The sequence below is a fragment of the Bombina bombina genome, chromosome 2 (assembly GCF_027579735.1).
Source record: "Bombina bombina isolate aBomBom1 chromosome 2, aBomBom1.pri, whole genome shotgun sequence".
Classification (NCBI taxonomy): Eukaryota; Metazoa; Chordata; class Amphibia; order Anura; family Bombinatoridae; genus Bombina; species Bombina bombina.
In genome coordinates, this window is record NC_069500.1 from 533,222,186 (window position 1) to 533,239,990 (window position 17,805).

Sequence of the window (17,805 nt, forward strand, 5' to 3'; positions counted from 1 at the left end):
CTCAGATTACGGTCTGCATTTCTTTTACCCCTCCTGTTATCATTCAGTGTCCTCTAGAGCTTGGGTATAGTTTTCCTAACAGTAAGGAAGACTCTCCTCATATTAAGAAGGAAAACATAAATTATACTAACCTGATAATTTCCTTTCCTTCTGTATGAGGAGAGTCCACGGCCCCCCATCCGTGTACTCCAATGGGCGTACCTAAATTTGTTTTTTTTCTTCCGGCATCATTTATACCCTGATATTTCTCCTATTGTTCCTTGTTCCCTTGGCAGAATGACTGGGATGAGGGAAGTAGGGGGAGTATTTAAGCCTTTGGCTGGGGTGTCTTTGCCTCCTCCTGGTGGCCAGGTTCAGTATTTCCCAACAGTAAGGAATGATACCGTGGACAGGACCTCATACAGAAGGAAATTACATTATCAGGTAAGCATAATTTATGTTTTTTGCTCGACATGTTCCTTTCACAGAGAAGAACTTTCCTGTATCATATCAGTCTGATTCTAACTTAACAGTTCAGTCCAGCCCTGAAATACCAGGCAATCCCTCTCTGAACAAGGGAAACGGCAAAACCCCAGACATAAGTTTCGGCCTAGTGTGGGCCTCGTCAGTGAGGTGCAGCCATATCCCTCTATCCACACTGAGCAGCGGATCCACGTCTGGATTCCCGCATCACACTTAGGGAGATTTCACTAAGCGTCATAATTTGCATAAATTAATAGAAGAGCGCTCAACCTGGGAACAAATAGCATCATTGCTTGTTCTATGGCTAGTTACCACCCAAGAAGCAGCCTTTTTTTTGCTCAACATGTGCCTTTCACAGAGAAGAGCTTTCCTGTAGTATATCAGTCTGATCCTGACTTAACAGTGCAGTCCAGCCCCGAAACACCAGGCAATCCCTCTCTGAACATGGGAAATGGCAAAACCCCAGACGTATGTCTCGGCCTATTGTGGGCCTTGTCAATGAGGTGCAGGACGGTACTGTTAAAGGGACAATGAACCCAATTTTTTTTCTTTTGGGACACAGAGCATGCAATTTTAAGCAACTTTCTAATTTACTCCCATTATCAATTTTTCTTCGTTCTCTTGCTATCTTTATTTGAAAAAGCTAAGCTATTTTTTTGGCTTAGGACCCCAGACAGCACTTGTTTATTGGTGGGTAAATGTATCCACCAATTAGCAAGAACAACCCAGGTTGTTCACCAAAAATGGGCTGGCATCTAAACTTACATTCTTGCTTTTCAAGGGAATAACGAAAGAATAAAAATTGGTTTCTGTGTCCCTTTAAGTCAGGATCAGACTGATATGCTACAGGAAAGTTCTTCTCTGTGAAAGGCACATGTTGAGCAACAAGAGGCTGCTCCTTATGTAGTAACTAGCCATAGAACAAGATATTATGCTATTGTTCGTTCCCAGGTTGAGTGCTTCTTCTCTCTTTTTCAATTTATGCAAATTATGGCTCTTGGGGAAGTGATACGGGAATCCAGACGTGGACCCGTTGCTCAGTGTGCCTAGAGGGATATGGCTGCACCTCACTGACGAGGCGAAAAGGGGTTACCGATTCTTCTACGACAGAAAACACTCTGTGTCAGAGTTAAACTGGATGATGAGAAGAAATGGAAGATGCCTGCTACAGTAATTGAACGCTCTTCAGAACCAAGGTCTTATGTAGTCCTTACTGATGGAGGGACAGTTGCATGTCGAAATAAGACATCTTCAGCCAATACATGAGAGTTTGAGACTGGATGCCTCAGAGCCAGTGGGATCCCGTTTTAAAAGGGGTGCCTTCCCCTCAGCAAGATCATAGCGGAGATACTTCTTTGTTTCCAGCAGACTCTCAATCACCTTTTTCTGTATCAGAGGACAGTTCATGTAAAATGACGTCAAGTGGAAGCATGGTGAAACTTCCAGCCCGCTATCGTTATTAGCACTAGTTAGAGCAGTGACCAGAAGAATGGGCAGAATAATCCCATGATCACTGTGGACTAGGGTAGTCTACCCTGATGTCCAAGTCAGGATTGTAATTCTTGTTGTCCATAAATATTCTTTTATAACTTGTTTTTCTCTTGTTAAGTGTGTTCAGTCCACGGGTCATCCATTACTTATGGGATATATTCTCCTTCCCAACAGGAAGTTGCAAGAGGATCACCCAAGCAGAGCTGCTATATAGCTCCTCCGCTCACATGTCATATCCAGTCATTCTCTTGCAACCCTCAACAAAGAAGGATGTCGCGGGAGGAGTTGGAGTTTTTACTTAACTATTCTTCAATCAAAAGTTTGTTATTTTAAATGGCACCGGAGTGTGCTGTTTTTCTATCTCAGGCAGTATTTGGAAGAAGAAACTGCCTGCGTTTTCTATGATCTTAGCAGGCGTAACTAAGATCCACTGGCTGTTCTCGACATTCTGAGGAGTGGGGTAACTTCAGAACATGGGAATAGCATGCGGGGTCTCCCGCAAATGAGGTATGTGCAGTACAATATTTTCTGGGAATGGAATTGACTAAGAAAACACTGCTGTTACCCGTATGATGTAAGTACAGCCTTAAATGCAGTAATAGTGACTTGTATCAGGCTGATAAATGTATGCACAGTAGTTATTTTCTAGGGACTAGAATTTGACTGAGAAAATACTGTTAATACTGAAATAATGCTTAAGCCTTATCTGCAGTGGAAGCGACTGGTAGCAGGCTTAGTGATAATTTTGTATGACATTAAAAGAAAAACGTTTACTGGCATGTTATTCGTTTTGTGAGGTACTTTGGTGATAAATCCTTTTGGGCATGAATTTTTTTCCACATGGCTAACGTAATTTCTGCATAGAAACCGTTATATCAGATCTCCCACTGTTGTAAATGAGTGGGAGGGGACTTTTTTAGCGCCTTGTTGCGTAGTTAAAATTCTAATACAGTCTTCCTGCTTCTTCCTCCTTGATCCAGGACGTCTCTAGAGAGCTCAGGGATCTTCAAAATTCGTTTTTGAGGGTGGTAATCAGTCACAACAGACCTGTGACAGTGTGTTTGACTGTGATAAAAACGTTAAATCTTAATTTGATATCCGTTTTTTTGGGTACTGAGGGGTTAATCATCCTTTTGCTAACGGGTGCAATCCTCTGCTAATTAATACATTTAAAGAATTGTTGACTATAACTGAATTAGTTCTTTGTTATTTAACTGTGTTTTTATAAAAGCGCTGCAGCGTTTTTTAGATTGCTTGTAAACTTATTGAAAGTAATTTCCAAGCTTGCTAGCTTCATTGCTAGTCTGTTTAAACATGTCTGATACAGAGGAATCTGCTTGTTCATTATGTTTAAAAGCCGATGTGGAGCCCAATCGAAATATTCAATGCTCTTCTAGCTTGGCCTCAGTTAGCAACACTGAGGTTCATCAGATTTCAGTCGGACAACATCACGACTGTGGCTTACATCAATCATCAAGGGGGAACCAGGAGTTCCCTAGCGATGTTGGAAGTCTCGAAGATAATTCGCTGGGCAGAGTCTCACTCTTGCCACCTGTCAGCGATCTACATCCCAGGCGTGGAGAACTGGGAGGCGGATTTTCTAAGTCGCCAGACTTTTCATCCGGGGGAGTGGGAACTTCACCCGGAGGTATTTGCTCAATTGATTCATCGTTGGGGCAAACCGGATCTGGAACTCATGGCATCTCGCCAGAACGCCAAGCTTCCTTGTTACGGATCCAGGTCCAGGGACCCGGGTGCGGTGCTGGTAGATGCACTAGCAGCCCCTTGGGTTTTCAACATAGCTTATGTGTTTCCACCTTTTCCGTTGCTACCTCGACTGATTGCCAGGATCAAACAGGAGAGAGCATCTGTGATTCTGATAGCGCCTGCGTGGCCATGCAGGACCTGGTATGCAGACCTAGTGGACATGTCGTCCTGTCCACCATGGTCTCTACCTCTGAGGCAGGACCTTCTAATTCAGGGTCCTTTCAACCATCCAAACCTAATTTCTCTGAGGCTGACTGCTTGGAAATTGAACGCTTGATTCTATCAAAGCGTGGGTTTTCGGATTTGGTTATTGATACATTAATACAGGCTCGGAAACCTGTTACCAGAAAAATTTACCATAAAATATGGCGTAAATATTTATATTGATGTGAATCCAAGAGTTACTCATGGAGTAGGGTTAGGATTCCTAGGATATTGTCCTTTCTACAAGAGGGCTTAGAAAAGGGCTTATTCGCTAGTTCACTAAAGGGACAGATTTCTGCTCTGTCTATTCTTTTACACAAGCGTCTGGCAGAGAATCCAGACGTCCAGGCCTTTTGTCAGGCTTTGACTAGAATTAAGCCTGTGTTTAAAACTGTTGCTCCTCCTTGGAGCTTAAACTTGGTTCTTAAAGTTCTTCAGGGTGTTCCGTTTGAACCCCTTCATTCCATTGATATTAAACTTTTATCTTGGAAAGTTCTGTTTTTGATGGCTATTTCCTCGGCTCGAAGAGTCTCTGAGTTATCTGCCTTACATTGCGATTCCCCTTATCTGATCTTTCATTCAGACAAGGTAGTCCTGCGTACTAAACCTGGGTTTTTACCTAAGGTTGTTTCTAACAGGAATATCAATCAAGAGATTGTTGTTCCATCATTATGTCCTAATCCTTCTTCAAAGAAGGAACGTCTTTTGCATAATCTAGGCGTGGTCCGTGCCCTGAAGTTCTACTTACAGGCAACTAAAGAATTTCGGCAAACTTCTTCTCTGTTTGTCGTTTACTCTGGACAGAGGAGAGGTCAAAAGGCTTCGGCTACCTCTCTCTCTTTTTGGCTTCGTAGCATAATACGTTTAGCCTATGAGACTGCTGGACAGCAGCCTCCTGAAAGAATTACAGCTCATTCCACTAGAGCTGTGGCTTCCACCTGGGCCTTTAAGAATGAGGCCTCTGTTGAACAGATTTGCAAGACTGCAACTTGGTCTTCGCTTCATACTTTTTCCAAATTTTACAAATTTGACACTTTTGCTTCTTCGGAGGCTGTTTTTGGGAGAAAGGTTCTACAGGCAGTGGTTCCTTCTGTTTAATGTTCCTGCCTTGTCCCTCCCATCATCCGTGTACTTTAGCTTTGGTATTGGTATCCCATAAGTAATGGATGACCCGTGGACTGAACACACTTAACAAGAGAAAACATAATTTATGCTTACCTGATAAATTTATTTCTCTTGTAGTGTGTTCAGTCCACGGCCCGCCCTGTCTTTTTTTGAGGCAGGTTCTAAATTTTAAATTATAACTCCAGTCACCACTGCACCCTATAGTTTCTCCTTTCTCGTCTTGTTTCGGTCGAATGACTGGATATGACATGTGAGGGGAGGAGCTATATAGCAGCTCTGCTTGGGTGATCCTCTTGCAACTTCCTGTTGGGAAGGAGAATATATCCCATAAGTAATGGATGACCCGTGGACTGAACACACTACAAGATAAATAAATTTATCAGGTAAGCATAAATTATGTTTTTGTTGTACACTAAACAAAACTGTTGTTGTATGATTCTTGTATATCTTATTTGTTGTATGCTTTGTCCTTTGAAAAAGGGGAAGATGTGATGAGAGTGGGAGTGTGACGTCACCGGGTGGGGGCGTAGCTTATAGCCGTTATAGTCTGTCGCAGTTACTAAGTTAGATGTGTTGTGTAAGCTGTATACTTCTATGCTCTGCAGTAAAATAGCGTTGTACCTGTAATGCGGTGTACTGCATCTCATGACATCCAGCTCTGTTATTTCTAGGTATTTAAAAAACAGAGCTGGGAACTACATTTTTTGCTTTTTTATTTATGTAAATAGTCAATAGAAGCCAACAGGCTCTGGGTTATATTACGTCACTCAACAGCTGGAGGTCTTTACGGAATAATGCCTTATCCCCATAGGGATTCTTACTAATGTAAATGAGCTGGTTGATATGTACGCATTCGATTGATCAATAAATATTTGTCACCAGCAGAAGATATATTGAACAGTAATTCTAACTAGACAAGCCTGGCTAATGTGGCAGAACAGATAAATCAATATAGTCTGCACATCACGTCAACAGTATGATTATATCCTAAGCAAGAAAGGCGATTTATACATGGACTAGATTAGATATGAAGGCAGTATATAGTTTTAAAGGGACACTAGTAACTGCAAGAATTTTCTATAACAGATTGAGCAATAGATATGTAGGTATTAGTTCTGCAGTACTAAAGTGCTAAGTAAAAACAGGTATTTGAGTAGGATTTTTAAAATATTTCATCTTTTTAAGGTCTGGGCACCCCTCCCAAATACTCTCTATCTCTAATGCCTTCTGACAAATGAGAGGAAGTAAAGCTGTGTATTCCTTGCACGATTCACAACATATGGTCTACTTCTTCTCAGCAAGTTGTGATCTTCCAATCCATCTGGGGTGTTGGGAGCATTGTGATTATGGCACTGCAGACATTTCAGAAATGTTTGGACTGTGCCCTTTAAATACAATTTATATTTTTGTGGATGAACATCATTGGCATTGTTGTATATTGCTACACTTGTTGCTTCTGTATTAAAGGGACATGAACCCCAACCCTTTTCTTTCATGATTCAGATAGAACATGAGATTTTAAACCACTTTCTTCAGATTCATTGTTGAGAGATGTCCTCAGACCGATTTGAGGCCCATATTCCCCTCAGAGTTGCTACTGAGAGACAGAGGGGAGATTTAAGTATTGGGTACTGACATAATCACTCCCACTAAAGGAGTCACAAGCCTACCACAGGTGTCTTGTTGAGTCTTTGATATACTCCACACATAGATCATGGGCTCTCTACAGGAAGCAGTCTTGACCCCCTCTTCTAGGTAGTTACTCAAATAAAAACACAACACCATATATGGGTTACAAAGGCTGCAGCCTTTATTTATAACAAATACATAACAAATGATAAATATCCAATCATATTAAACTACACACTAGCTGCCCCATAACAGCCACAGTTTTTCAAACCAGATTCTGATAGAGCATGTAATTTTAAGACACTTTTAAATGCACTTCTATTTTCAAATGTGATTTGTTCTCTTGGTATCGCTTGTTAAAAAAGAACACGCACATATCCTACACTAGTGGGAATTAGCTGTTGATTGGTGCCTGCACACATTTGTCTCTTGTGATTGGCTAACAATGTGTTCAGCTAGCTGCCAGTAAGGCAATAAGGAAGCAAATTTGACAATAGAAGTAAATCGGAAAGTTGTTTAAAATTGTATGTTTATATACAAATCATGAAAGAAAATTGTGAGGTGTCCTGTCCCTTTAACCTTTTAAAGCCGTTATGGCGTTCTATTCCATCCTAACCGCGCCGGGCTTTAGCGCCGTTAGGACGGAATAGAATGTCCTAGCCGTTTGGGCATCCTGAAGCAAACGGCCCTTCTTAGATGAGATCGCGGTCAGGAGGGCGTGCCTAGCGTCATAGGGACGCCCCCAGACCCGATCCCATCATTGAAATCTCGCAATCGCGTGATTTCAATTTGTTTACATCTAAATCTTCTTCCGATGTAGACAAAGTAACCCTGTCATCAAAGGGTTAAAGGACCAGTAAATACAGTAGATTTGCATAATCTACAAGCACATGATAAAAAGCTAATGCAATAGCACTAATCTAAACTTCAAATGAGTAGTAGATTATTTTTTTTTCTGACAAATTTCAGTTATGTCTATTTCCACTCCTCCTGTATCATGTGACAGCCATCAGCCAATCACAAATGCATATACGTATATTCTGTGAATTATTGCACATGCTCAGTAGGAGCTGGTGACTCAAAAAGTGTAAATATAAAAAGACTGTGCACATTTTATTAATGAAAGTAGATTGGAAAGTTGTTTAAAATTGCCTGCTGAATCATTAAAGTTTAATTTAGACTTGTGTCCCTTTAACTGTTTGGCAATTTCTGTGCACTGAATTAGCACTACAGTTACAGTTAGTAACTGGGCTATTCTCCTCTCTCTTTTTTAAATTCCTCATCTGCTCCTTTCATTTGTTTGTTCCTTGGATATCAAAGTCAGAGGGCCATATCTGTTTCTTAAGCTTTTTCGCTAAATCTCCTGATTACCAAGGGTTTCGTGGAGGTGTAATAGACTTTTCCAAAATGCATAATTTCCCTTTTTTCTTGATCAGTTTCTTCTTCTTAGGTTTTTAAGAATCAGGATTATATTGAATACATTTGCAAGGCAGCAACATACTTTCTCTAAATTCTACCATTTTTTTGTGTTTAGTAGGAAAGTCCTTCAGGCAGCAGTGTCTGGTAATTAGGTGCCTGCCTTAAAAAAAAAAAAAATTTCTGTGGACTCCACAGCTTTGTTATTACTTCCCAGGAGTAATAGCTTGTGGACTCTCACCACCTTATGAAAGAAAACATAATTTATGCTTACCTGATAAATTACTTTCTTTCATGGTGGTGAAAGTCCACGAGACCCATCCATTTTCATTCTTTACGTAATTATTTTTTTCTGGTGGCAGTTCTAATTTTCTTCTTAAAACGAGGAGAGTCCACAGCTGCATTCATTACTTTTGGGTGAAACAGAACCTGGCCACCAGGAGGAGGCAAAGACACCCCAGCCAAAGGTTTAAATACCTCCCCACTTCCCTCATCCCCCAGTCATTCTTTGCCTTTTGTCACAGGAGGAATTTCCCTTCTATTGGTACTCCTTTGTGGATTGAATTGTCCTATTTTGGTTCTGATCTCTTTAGGCAGTGCTTCCTTTCTAAGGATTGCTGTATTTTTCGCTTCCCCATGCCTTTTGGGGAAGGTCTTCCTGTCATCTGGTTGAGAAGTCCAGGTTCTTAGGGACCATTTGTCTTACAGTATCCTCTTTGGGATCCCATATATTTGGGCATCTGGGGGATTGTTATGCAGTCTCTTTTGCCGCCACCTAATAGGACATGTTAGGATGCTCATCAATTCCTTGAGCTTTAGGTGGATCCTGATTAGATCTTTAGAGACTGTCATACTCTCTCAAACAGGGATTAATTTCTAAAGTTTGAGTTCTGATCTCTTTGGGTCCTACCTTTGTCTTCGGACTTTGTGGATGTTATCCTAGAGGCCTTTGGGGCTGAGTGGACAGTCACTGGGATACAGCATGAGAGATCAGAGTTCAAGACCCCATGGGGAGTTTGCATCAACTTGTGTGCAATTTCCTTTACAGAAGGGGTATCTTGGTGGTTGTTTCGCAAGGTTTCTTGGCTTTGATCCGGCTCCTAGTTCTGGGTGTCCGGTTTTTAACATAGTCCTTGTTTTTGACTTGGCATGTTGGTTAATCTGTTTCTCAGATTTTCAGAGACTTTTGATCTATCCGGTGTCCAGTAGCTGGTTTGTTTCCCGGTCCTGGGGAAATCTCCTTGTTCCTACTGGAGCGGTTCCTTTTCTCTTTTCTGCAGAAATGGAGGAAGTTTTCCTGGGAATTTCTCTATTGGAGTCTTCCTGGGTTTTTTTTGATTTCCTTTTATTTGGGAGGATCTGCTGCGGCTATCCAGTTGGCTCCTCCTGAGGTTTTTTCTCATCTGACTCTAGGAGTTCAGTGGGTCGAGGGTCTCTCTTTGCTGAGGGTTCCTTTCCTTCGAGTTTGAGGGAACTGAGGATGGGTATCCTGGAACCCGAGCTAGTCTCTTTGGGTATTGGCGCCTCTTTCCTACTTCTTTCCTTGGTAATCATGGCTGGAGATTCGTTTTCCGATCTCCAGGCCTTGTCGATGCTGGGAGTTTTTAAATCCTCCTTGTCCTTTTGGACCTTGCCAGTCACTTCCGTGTGGGTCCAGCTAGATTGGAGTAGGAGTCAGAGACTCTGACTGCTGTGTTTGGGCATCGACCACGTATCATGAATCCTGAGTGCCCCTTCTTTAGGCTGCGGGGCCTTACAGTTGGTTCGGATGATATGGAACCTTCCCTCAGTGGGTAGCCGGTTCTCTTTGTTGGTCAGGGTGTCGTCCTCCCTTACCCCGTTTTCTAGTGGGGGAGGTTGGTCCGCCCCTGCTTTCTGAGTTATTTCTCTTGTTCCTTTCCAGGAAGGTCCTGGTGCAAGTTTGCTAGCTGCTTGGTTGGCTAGTTATTTTGGCTTGACGTTTAGTCTGCCTTCCTATCCGATGGAAGCCTGTGTCTTTCATTTTGTGGCGTGAACGGATATTACAATTCTGTTCCTGTTTTGCTCCCGGGGTTTCTGACCTGCCGGGTGTTCAGTTCATCTGTGCTAGATAGCTGTCTGTGGTAAGGTAGTTATGTTCTACCTTTTGTTCTTCTAGGACTTCGGATCTGGTTAAGGCTTTACATTGGTTCTTTGGATCCATGTAGGAGGTTGTCTGGAATTTTTCCTTTCTTTACTCTCCTCAGTCGGTAGAGTATTCTCTATGGGGCTTTGTCCTCTTGCAGTCTTGTAGTCCACTCTTTTTCGAGTTATGCTAGGGGCTTCCCCGTCTGTCCTTGAGTTTTCAGGGATTGCTTCTGAAGGACCTTTTGGATCTTCTTATCTTATTCTACTTTCCTCTCAGTTAGGGAGTATGTGGTGTGGAGAGTTTGTTTGTTGTCTCCCTTGCCATTGATCATGGAAATTGTTTATTTTTGTGTGCTTCTAGTCAGTGGGACTTTTGTCTCCTCAAAGGCTTTTGTGCTCAGTTGAGTCCAGGATTTTTGAGTGGTCTCTAACAGGGATCCTTATGGTTCTTATTGATGGGCAGTTACTTTGTCCTCTTCCTTTTGTGTTCCTTCTGCTTCTGTTGAAGTAGTTTTTGTTTGTCGGGAGTCTGGGTTTTGGCAGGTTGTGATGCCCTCAGAATGGGCCGCCTTTTTGTTCCCGCCTGTTTGCATTCAGTGTCTTGGGTATTAATTTCCCAAAAGTAATGAATGCAGCTGTGGACTCTCCCTGTTTTTAATAAGAAAATCTTAAATTATGCTTACCAGATCATTTTCTTTTCTTCTGTACGGGGAGAGTCCACAGCTCCCCGCACGTTATTTTTTCATGGACGGCCTTAAATTATTTTTTATTCGTTCTTCTCTCACGTTTTTCACCCTGATATTTCTCCTACTGTTCCTTGTTCTCTTGGCAGAATGACTGGGGGAAGAGGGAAGTGGGGGAGGTATTTAATCCTTTGGCTGGGGTGTCTTTGCCTCCTCCTGGTGGCCAGGTTCTGTATTTCCCAAAAGTAATGAATGCAGCTGTGGACTCTCCCTGTACAGAAGAAAAGTATCTGGTAAGAATAAATTAAGATTTGTACCTCGTTTTCCCTACTTTGTCCTTTCCTACCTTTTCTACTTCTCCTTAGCTATACGTCGGACTAGAATACCAGTTAGGTGAGAGGGATTAAGTGCTCTTAGAGCTTTGGGAATTTTTGCCTCCTTCTCACGTCACCATGAATTAAATGAATTTATCAGTTAAGTATAAATTTTGTTTTTGTGCAATAAGGATATGGTAATGCAAATTCTGAGCATATTTTAAGTTCATTTCAGTTCATATTCATGCAAATTTTTGCGTTCCAAACTTAACCTCTCTTCTACTTTCATGTGCAAAGTCAGAGCTCTCAGTCTAGCTGGCTATAAGTGCCAGGCAGTAGACTCAGGGCATGAGAGAGAGTGTATAATTACATCCTTATGCCTTGCTTGATTGACAGTTCAAAATCAGTGACGGGGAGAGAGAAAAGAGGGAAGCTATATAAAAATACAGTAATAAATATTAAGAAACACATTATCTCATCTACATTTATTTCTATTTCATCTCTATTTTGATAATAAAAAAAACTACTAAATATAATTCATGTTTTTTGTTTTTGTTTTTTTTTTTAATGTTTTGCAATGAAAACACATCTATGATTTTGTATTCTTTGTCTCACCTGTCATGACAGATGACATTTTACGTGATGCCCCTCCCCCTTCACTAGGGGAGATTATTCGCTTGACAACCAGATAGGCAGGAAAAGGAGAATAAGAGACAAAGAGGAGAGAGAGTTGTAGTACCAAAAAGAGAGAGGAAAATAGTCACGACTCAAATAGTCATCAGGAAAGACTGATGAATCATCACCTGACTCTCCTTAATCAGGCTATTACTAACTGGTAAATGGGACCATTAGAACAGTTATAAAACACAAATAATGCTACAAAACAGATCAAAGAGAAATCTACATTATAAAATGTCTGCAGCTGTAAAAAAAAAAAAAAGAAAATCATTAAAATAATTTAATAAAAAATAAGAAGCTCAAAATACTGATTCTTCTATAAAATCTGTTTTTTGACATGACTACATTGTTGAAAAATGAAAAAAAAAACTGTTTAATTTATAAAGAAAAATGAGTAAGCATGTTTTATTAAAGATCATTACTTCACCAACAGGCAATATACTGTTTTATTGTGTTAGGGGGACAGATATATGAGATCTGAACACTGTTTAAACCAGCAGAGCAATAAAATATTATTATTTTTAATTAAATATTGATTTGCTTAGAAATAATGGATAATATTTAGAAAAATGTGGAGAAACAAGTGTTTAAAATGTATTCATCTTTATAATATGGCCGTAATGCTTTTATGAGTACTATGAAAGTATATTACAGCAATCACAAACAAAGAGGGCAGAATTAAAAACACGTTTTGCCTAAAACTTATTATTGTTTCTAACCATGTTCTTGTGTATTTGTCTGTCAGTCTATATATACAGTATATTTATATATATATATATCTCTCTTTTTATCCATCTAACACATTTCTATGTGGGTTTTTTATTTTAATAAAATGTTTTTTTAGAATTAAATGGCTTTTCTAGAATTTTATTATAAGTTTATTATATTATTTTATTAGTATTTATCTTTTTTCCAGGTGAGTTCAATTCAGAACCAAATGCAGTCGAAAGGAGGCTACGGAGGAAATATGTCTGCAAATGTCCAGATGCAGCTTGTGGACACAAAAGCAGGATAACCTTGGGATTATATTGTCAGTAAGTATTGTGTAACTGCAGTGAACTGAAAAGAACTAGTCTATAAACCGCCAGCAGAAAAAATACTGCAGCGAAGTGCTATTAATGTTTGAGAGCTGGAGAACTTCTTGTAAGTAATTGAGACATGATTTTGGCTCCCTATGGTAAGTGGCTTCCGCTGCCTACACTGACATCCATTGACCGTTAAAAGCCCAGCATGCTTAGGGGCGTGTAGTAATTAATCTCTAGGTATTCTTAGTGCAACAATATACACTGATGTTAATTATGTGATTGCAGACTAATAAAATAAAAATAAATGTCAGACTGAAAAAAAGAATCTTTAGAATAGTGGTTATTTTCGGTTGCTTTATCATAAACCAAATTTAACATTTAAAGTTATCATCTGGACGTAATAGTGTTTGGGGATTTTTAATTATTATTTTAGTTTTACTTAAAGGGACATTCTGCTGTAACAATAGCTAGAAAAATGTATATTTGAACAAATTTCCTTATTTTACTATAAGCTTATCCACTACAAAGTGATTAAATGCATAGTCAAAGTTGTGCTCCTGTGCAGCTCCAGACGAGTATACAGTTGATGAGCAAATCACTTGCTGTATCCTCATCTGGAGCACAATGGAGGGTTTCCAGGAGTACAACACTGACTGTGATTAAACCATTTGAAGGGCATTTTTTTTTTCTTTCAAAAATAAAATGCTGTAGCAAAATTAAAACTTACTCTAGAATGTCCTTTTAATTTAACATGGATTTGGTACACTCCACATTCTTTTCTTTCTTGTATTTCTTTTTATAAACTTCCAATATTTTATATATAAAGGTTTATAATTTATCTTCAGAATGTTATAGCATCAGAAAAGAATGGTCTTTGTCACATTCAAACCACTCAGGATTTATTAACTGTATAAGCAAAACTGTTAATCTCCAAAGTAAATAATCCAGTTTTATTGTTTTAATTTTAATAAAAGTGAGGTTATGGAAACAAATCTAGTAGCATTGTTAAGGATTTTTTTGATTTTTTTAAACGTATCATAATGTGTTCTGTGTGATCATTTGGTGATTTATATAGATTTTAGCCAATATTGCATATAAAGCACAAGCATTGATTTACACACATACATATAGTGATATTTTCCCACCCCATACACAGTCATGGGAAAAAGAAAGTATACCCTCTTTGGTTTTAAGTATCAGGACATAACAATTGTCTGGTCATTAGCAGGTCTAAACATTTGGTAAGTACAACCTCAGACAAATGACATATTAATTACACTGTGTCTTGATTTATGTAACAGAAATAAAGCCAAAATGGAGAAGCCATATGTGAAAAACTAAGTACACCCCTATTGCTCCCATAGGAATTAAGAGGCTAAGTAGAATCTAGGTGTTGCAAGAATGTTATCCCTTTGCAAGAGCACTAGAGGGCAGCACTATTTCCTGCCATGTAGTGCTTCAGATGCCTACCTAGATATCTCTTCAACGCTGAATATCATTGGAACAAAGCAAATTTGATAATAGAAGTAAATTATGAACGTTTTTTAAATTGTATGCTTTGTCTGATTCACAAAAGAAAATGTTTGGGTGTCATATACCTTTAAATTACTTCTTTTAAATGGTATAGAAGAAATAAGTGTAAAATGTTTAACACATTTACTTTACACTGTGTTTAAGATTTTCAGTTGCCACATCTATTTTTAATAAAACGACTAACACATAAATAGGTGTTACTAGGTGAATAGGCCTGTGTATGAGGTGCCGCATGTGTGTGTAGAAGATATAATTAGTTTTGGAAAGTAAAACACTTATCTACTATGTGCTACTTATCATCCAGTTGCAAATAACCATATGCTGGATGATTTAGCTGAAAAGTTATCCCTTTGCTTGTTTGATTTTGATTTATTTATTTTTTTATTCCACAGGGTCTCCAGGATGGTTTCATACCTTTTGCCTTCCCCTTGTTCTTCACCACCCTCATTTGTGTACTGGTGACTGCTTTCTTTCTCCTTCATCAAATGCGAGTTGGTTCATATGTGACCCGTGTGATGACAACTATAAAGTTATGCTGGTCTTGGCTATGGATAGAATTGATCACATTGCCGTACCATGCCTATTCACTTGAATTCACGGCATTTGGTCCATGCCAAAATCTTTTTTTTTTTCTTTTTCTTTTTTTAAATAAATACTACAAATACATAGGAATCGTTTTGATTTGCAGGCCTTTACATTTTGCCAATATTTTTTTAAGTAAAACATTGCTTTTTATTATTATTGGCATTCCAGTTCCTAGTAGATGAGTTTTTATTGCCCTTATTATTTTGGACAGGACTGGGACCTGAAAGCACAATGAGAATTACAAATTGGACTGACGATAATGTAGATCAAGTGCATGTTATGTTATTTTTTCTTTGTACAGAGGCCTACAGAGCAAAAAAACATGCCTGTTTGTGGCCGAAGACTGATGGTATTGTTGCTGCTCTCCAACTGACGCCAGGATTCACCAGTCTTGCAAAAAAACAAATTAAGAAAAGACTTATCTATGTATGTCAGATTAGTTCTCTTAAAACCTAGTATTGATGATGATGAAGAATGATAGTGATAATAATAGTAACAAGTAACGATAATAAACAAGCTTCCATTCATAAGGAATTCAGTTGTAAATGTTCAGTATATTTATTTTGAAAGATCTGACCTCGGGATTGTAAACCAATGTAGTAACCTATAAAGTGTTGTGTTGGTGCTTTTTGTCTTTTAAGAAATAATAGATTCATCATTGCTGCGTCTACCCATTGTATGTGCCTAATTAAGGCAATCTCATAGCAGCATGTCAAACAGCCTGCATTGTTCCCTATATATTAGTCCTTAGGTTCTGTTCACTATTGATGGGCCGTATTATTACGGAAGGCAACAGGTTGGAAACTAGCATAGCTAAGTAAAAAAGGAATTATCAAATTGTCTAAACTTACAGGGTGATATTTTTTTTAATTATTATTATTATTATACACAATCTGTGTAAAAAGTTTGATGCTCAGGTTCCAAAGCATGTATCTTTCACATCATAAGAATTATTTTCCTATTGCACTGTTATCAGATGTACATGTCGTTGGTTCTTCTGTTTGTGACAGGAGCATGGAGTCTAGTTTTAACCAAGTCTGAATTACTTCTGTTCTTCTATCAATATTGTAATGGATATATGGAAATCTGTATTTAAGTGATTGAATGCTTATCCAGAAATTGGAGGCCAAAAGTACAATTTTATGACTAGCCTATTTTTCTGTTTCATAACCTCACCCTTGTACATAAAATATCTAGACAAAATAGTAAAGTAGAACAAAGGAAATATTAAGCAGAGAAATTATGTGGATTTACTTAATCGCTAAGAACACAAATCCACTAGATCAAAGTTATTTTTTAAACCTGTAAGGACAATTTAAATTAATATCTTGCTGTGATACCAAGCAGTTTAAACTACTCAATTCAGGACTAAAATGGTTAACTATTTGTTATATTTCCAGCATCTTGACCATATTTACAGTATTGTGAGATAAACCTGTGTCTACACACTGTTTTATGAAAACAAAAAAAAAGTTTAGTTTAACAGGATTATTTACAATGCATTTTATCAACTTAATAACAGCCTATCTAAAGAGCAGGTTTATCAAGATATTTTCAGATTCTTTGATCAAAAGAAAAATAAATAATTTACATATTTTTATAACAAAACATACTTTTTGTACATTGTGTTCATTCTTGAATAAAGTTGGTTCAGTGTTGGCTTGTAGATATTACAGAAAAGTATTGACATTGATTCAAATAAATGTTTTCTTTCTCAATTGTGTTGTATACTTTATTAATCTGAAAAAAATATATATAGATAATATAAATAAATTATTAACTGAGCAAAACCACAAAGAAAAAGGCAATTTATTTTATCATGTTGATTATTCGTCATAGCAGAACTATACAATGAAAGGTTTAAACACTAGATTACAAAGGGTTAAAGGCCAGATTGCAAGTGGAGTGCTAAATATAGCTTGCTAGCAAGCGATAATAACGCTACACTTTCTAATACCTGCGCACGATAATGTGCAAGTTCGCATTGCTAAGAAGTATTGCACTCATGAGAGCACGCTTCCATAGGCTCCTATCGGAGCCTCGTTCTGATGTCACAGACGGCATCAGAACCTTGTGCAGGGAAAGGGGTAAGTAGCGCAGCATTTTCACATATATGTATATGATTATATACATATATATTTGTGTGTATATACAGATTAACACAAATTTATACTGTATGTATATAATCATATACATATATATTTACATTGTAAAGGCACTTTTCCGTGCTGTAGTTTTTCAACGCTTCTCTCCCACCAACTTTATACCCCAAAAATTGTCTAGTGCAGTTGTTTTTTTTTTAAAAAATGCTACTTTCTAATGACACGGTGAGTCCACGGATCATCAATTACTGTTGTAAATATCACTCCTGGCCAGCAGGAGGAGGCAAAGAGCACCACAGCAAAGCTGTTAATTATTGCTTCTCTTCCCACAACCCCCAGTTATTCTCTTTGCCTCTAGTACAAGGAAGAGGTGAAGTAATGAGGTGTCCTGATTAAGATTCTTATATCAAGATTTTTTTATTTTGAAGTCTGGGCAAGATTGCTCTGGCCTTCCATCACAATTTGGGTCTAGCTGTACTCCATGTTAGTCCCTTCAGCAGGGCTTTAAAGCAGTTAGGAACTTGTAAAGTGGGCTTTGCTGCGTTTTCCTAACATGTTGCTGCCCTGGTATAGAAAGCCCGAGTAAGCTTACTCTGTCTTTCTTTTTACACAGGTCTCTATGAGGAGCGGCATCCTCTCATACTTTGTGAGTCGTCTAACTGCCGGTGTTTTAAAATAAGTTGTC

General features: G+C 38.6%; 1 protein-coding gene across 2 annotated transcripts in view; it reads left to right on the forward strand.

The window, feature by feature from the left end:
• The window catches only part of CDC42SE2 (CDC42 small effector 2), a 268,487-nt gene extending 251,751 nt beyond the window's left edge, over positions 1–16,736 (forward strand). For both annotated transcript variants that reach the window (XM_053702380.1, XM_053702381.1), the window contains exons 4-5: positions 12,792–12,909; positions 14,826–16,736. In XM_053702380.1, the coding sequence (XP_053558355.1) occupies positions 12,792–12,890 (99 nt within the window). In that variant the 3' untranslated portion in view covers positions 12,891–12,909; positions 14,826–16,736. The remainder of the gene's footprint in view (positions 1–12,791; positions 12,910–14,825) is intronic.
• The last annotated feature ends 1,069 nt before the right edge of the window (positions 16,737–17,805 follow it).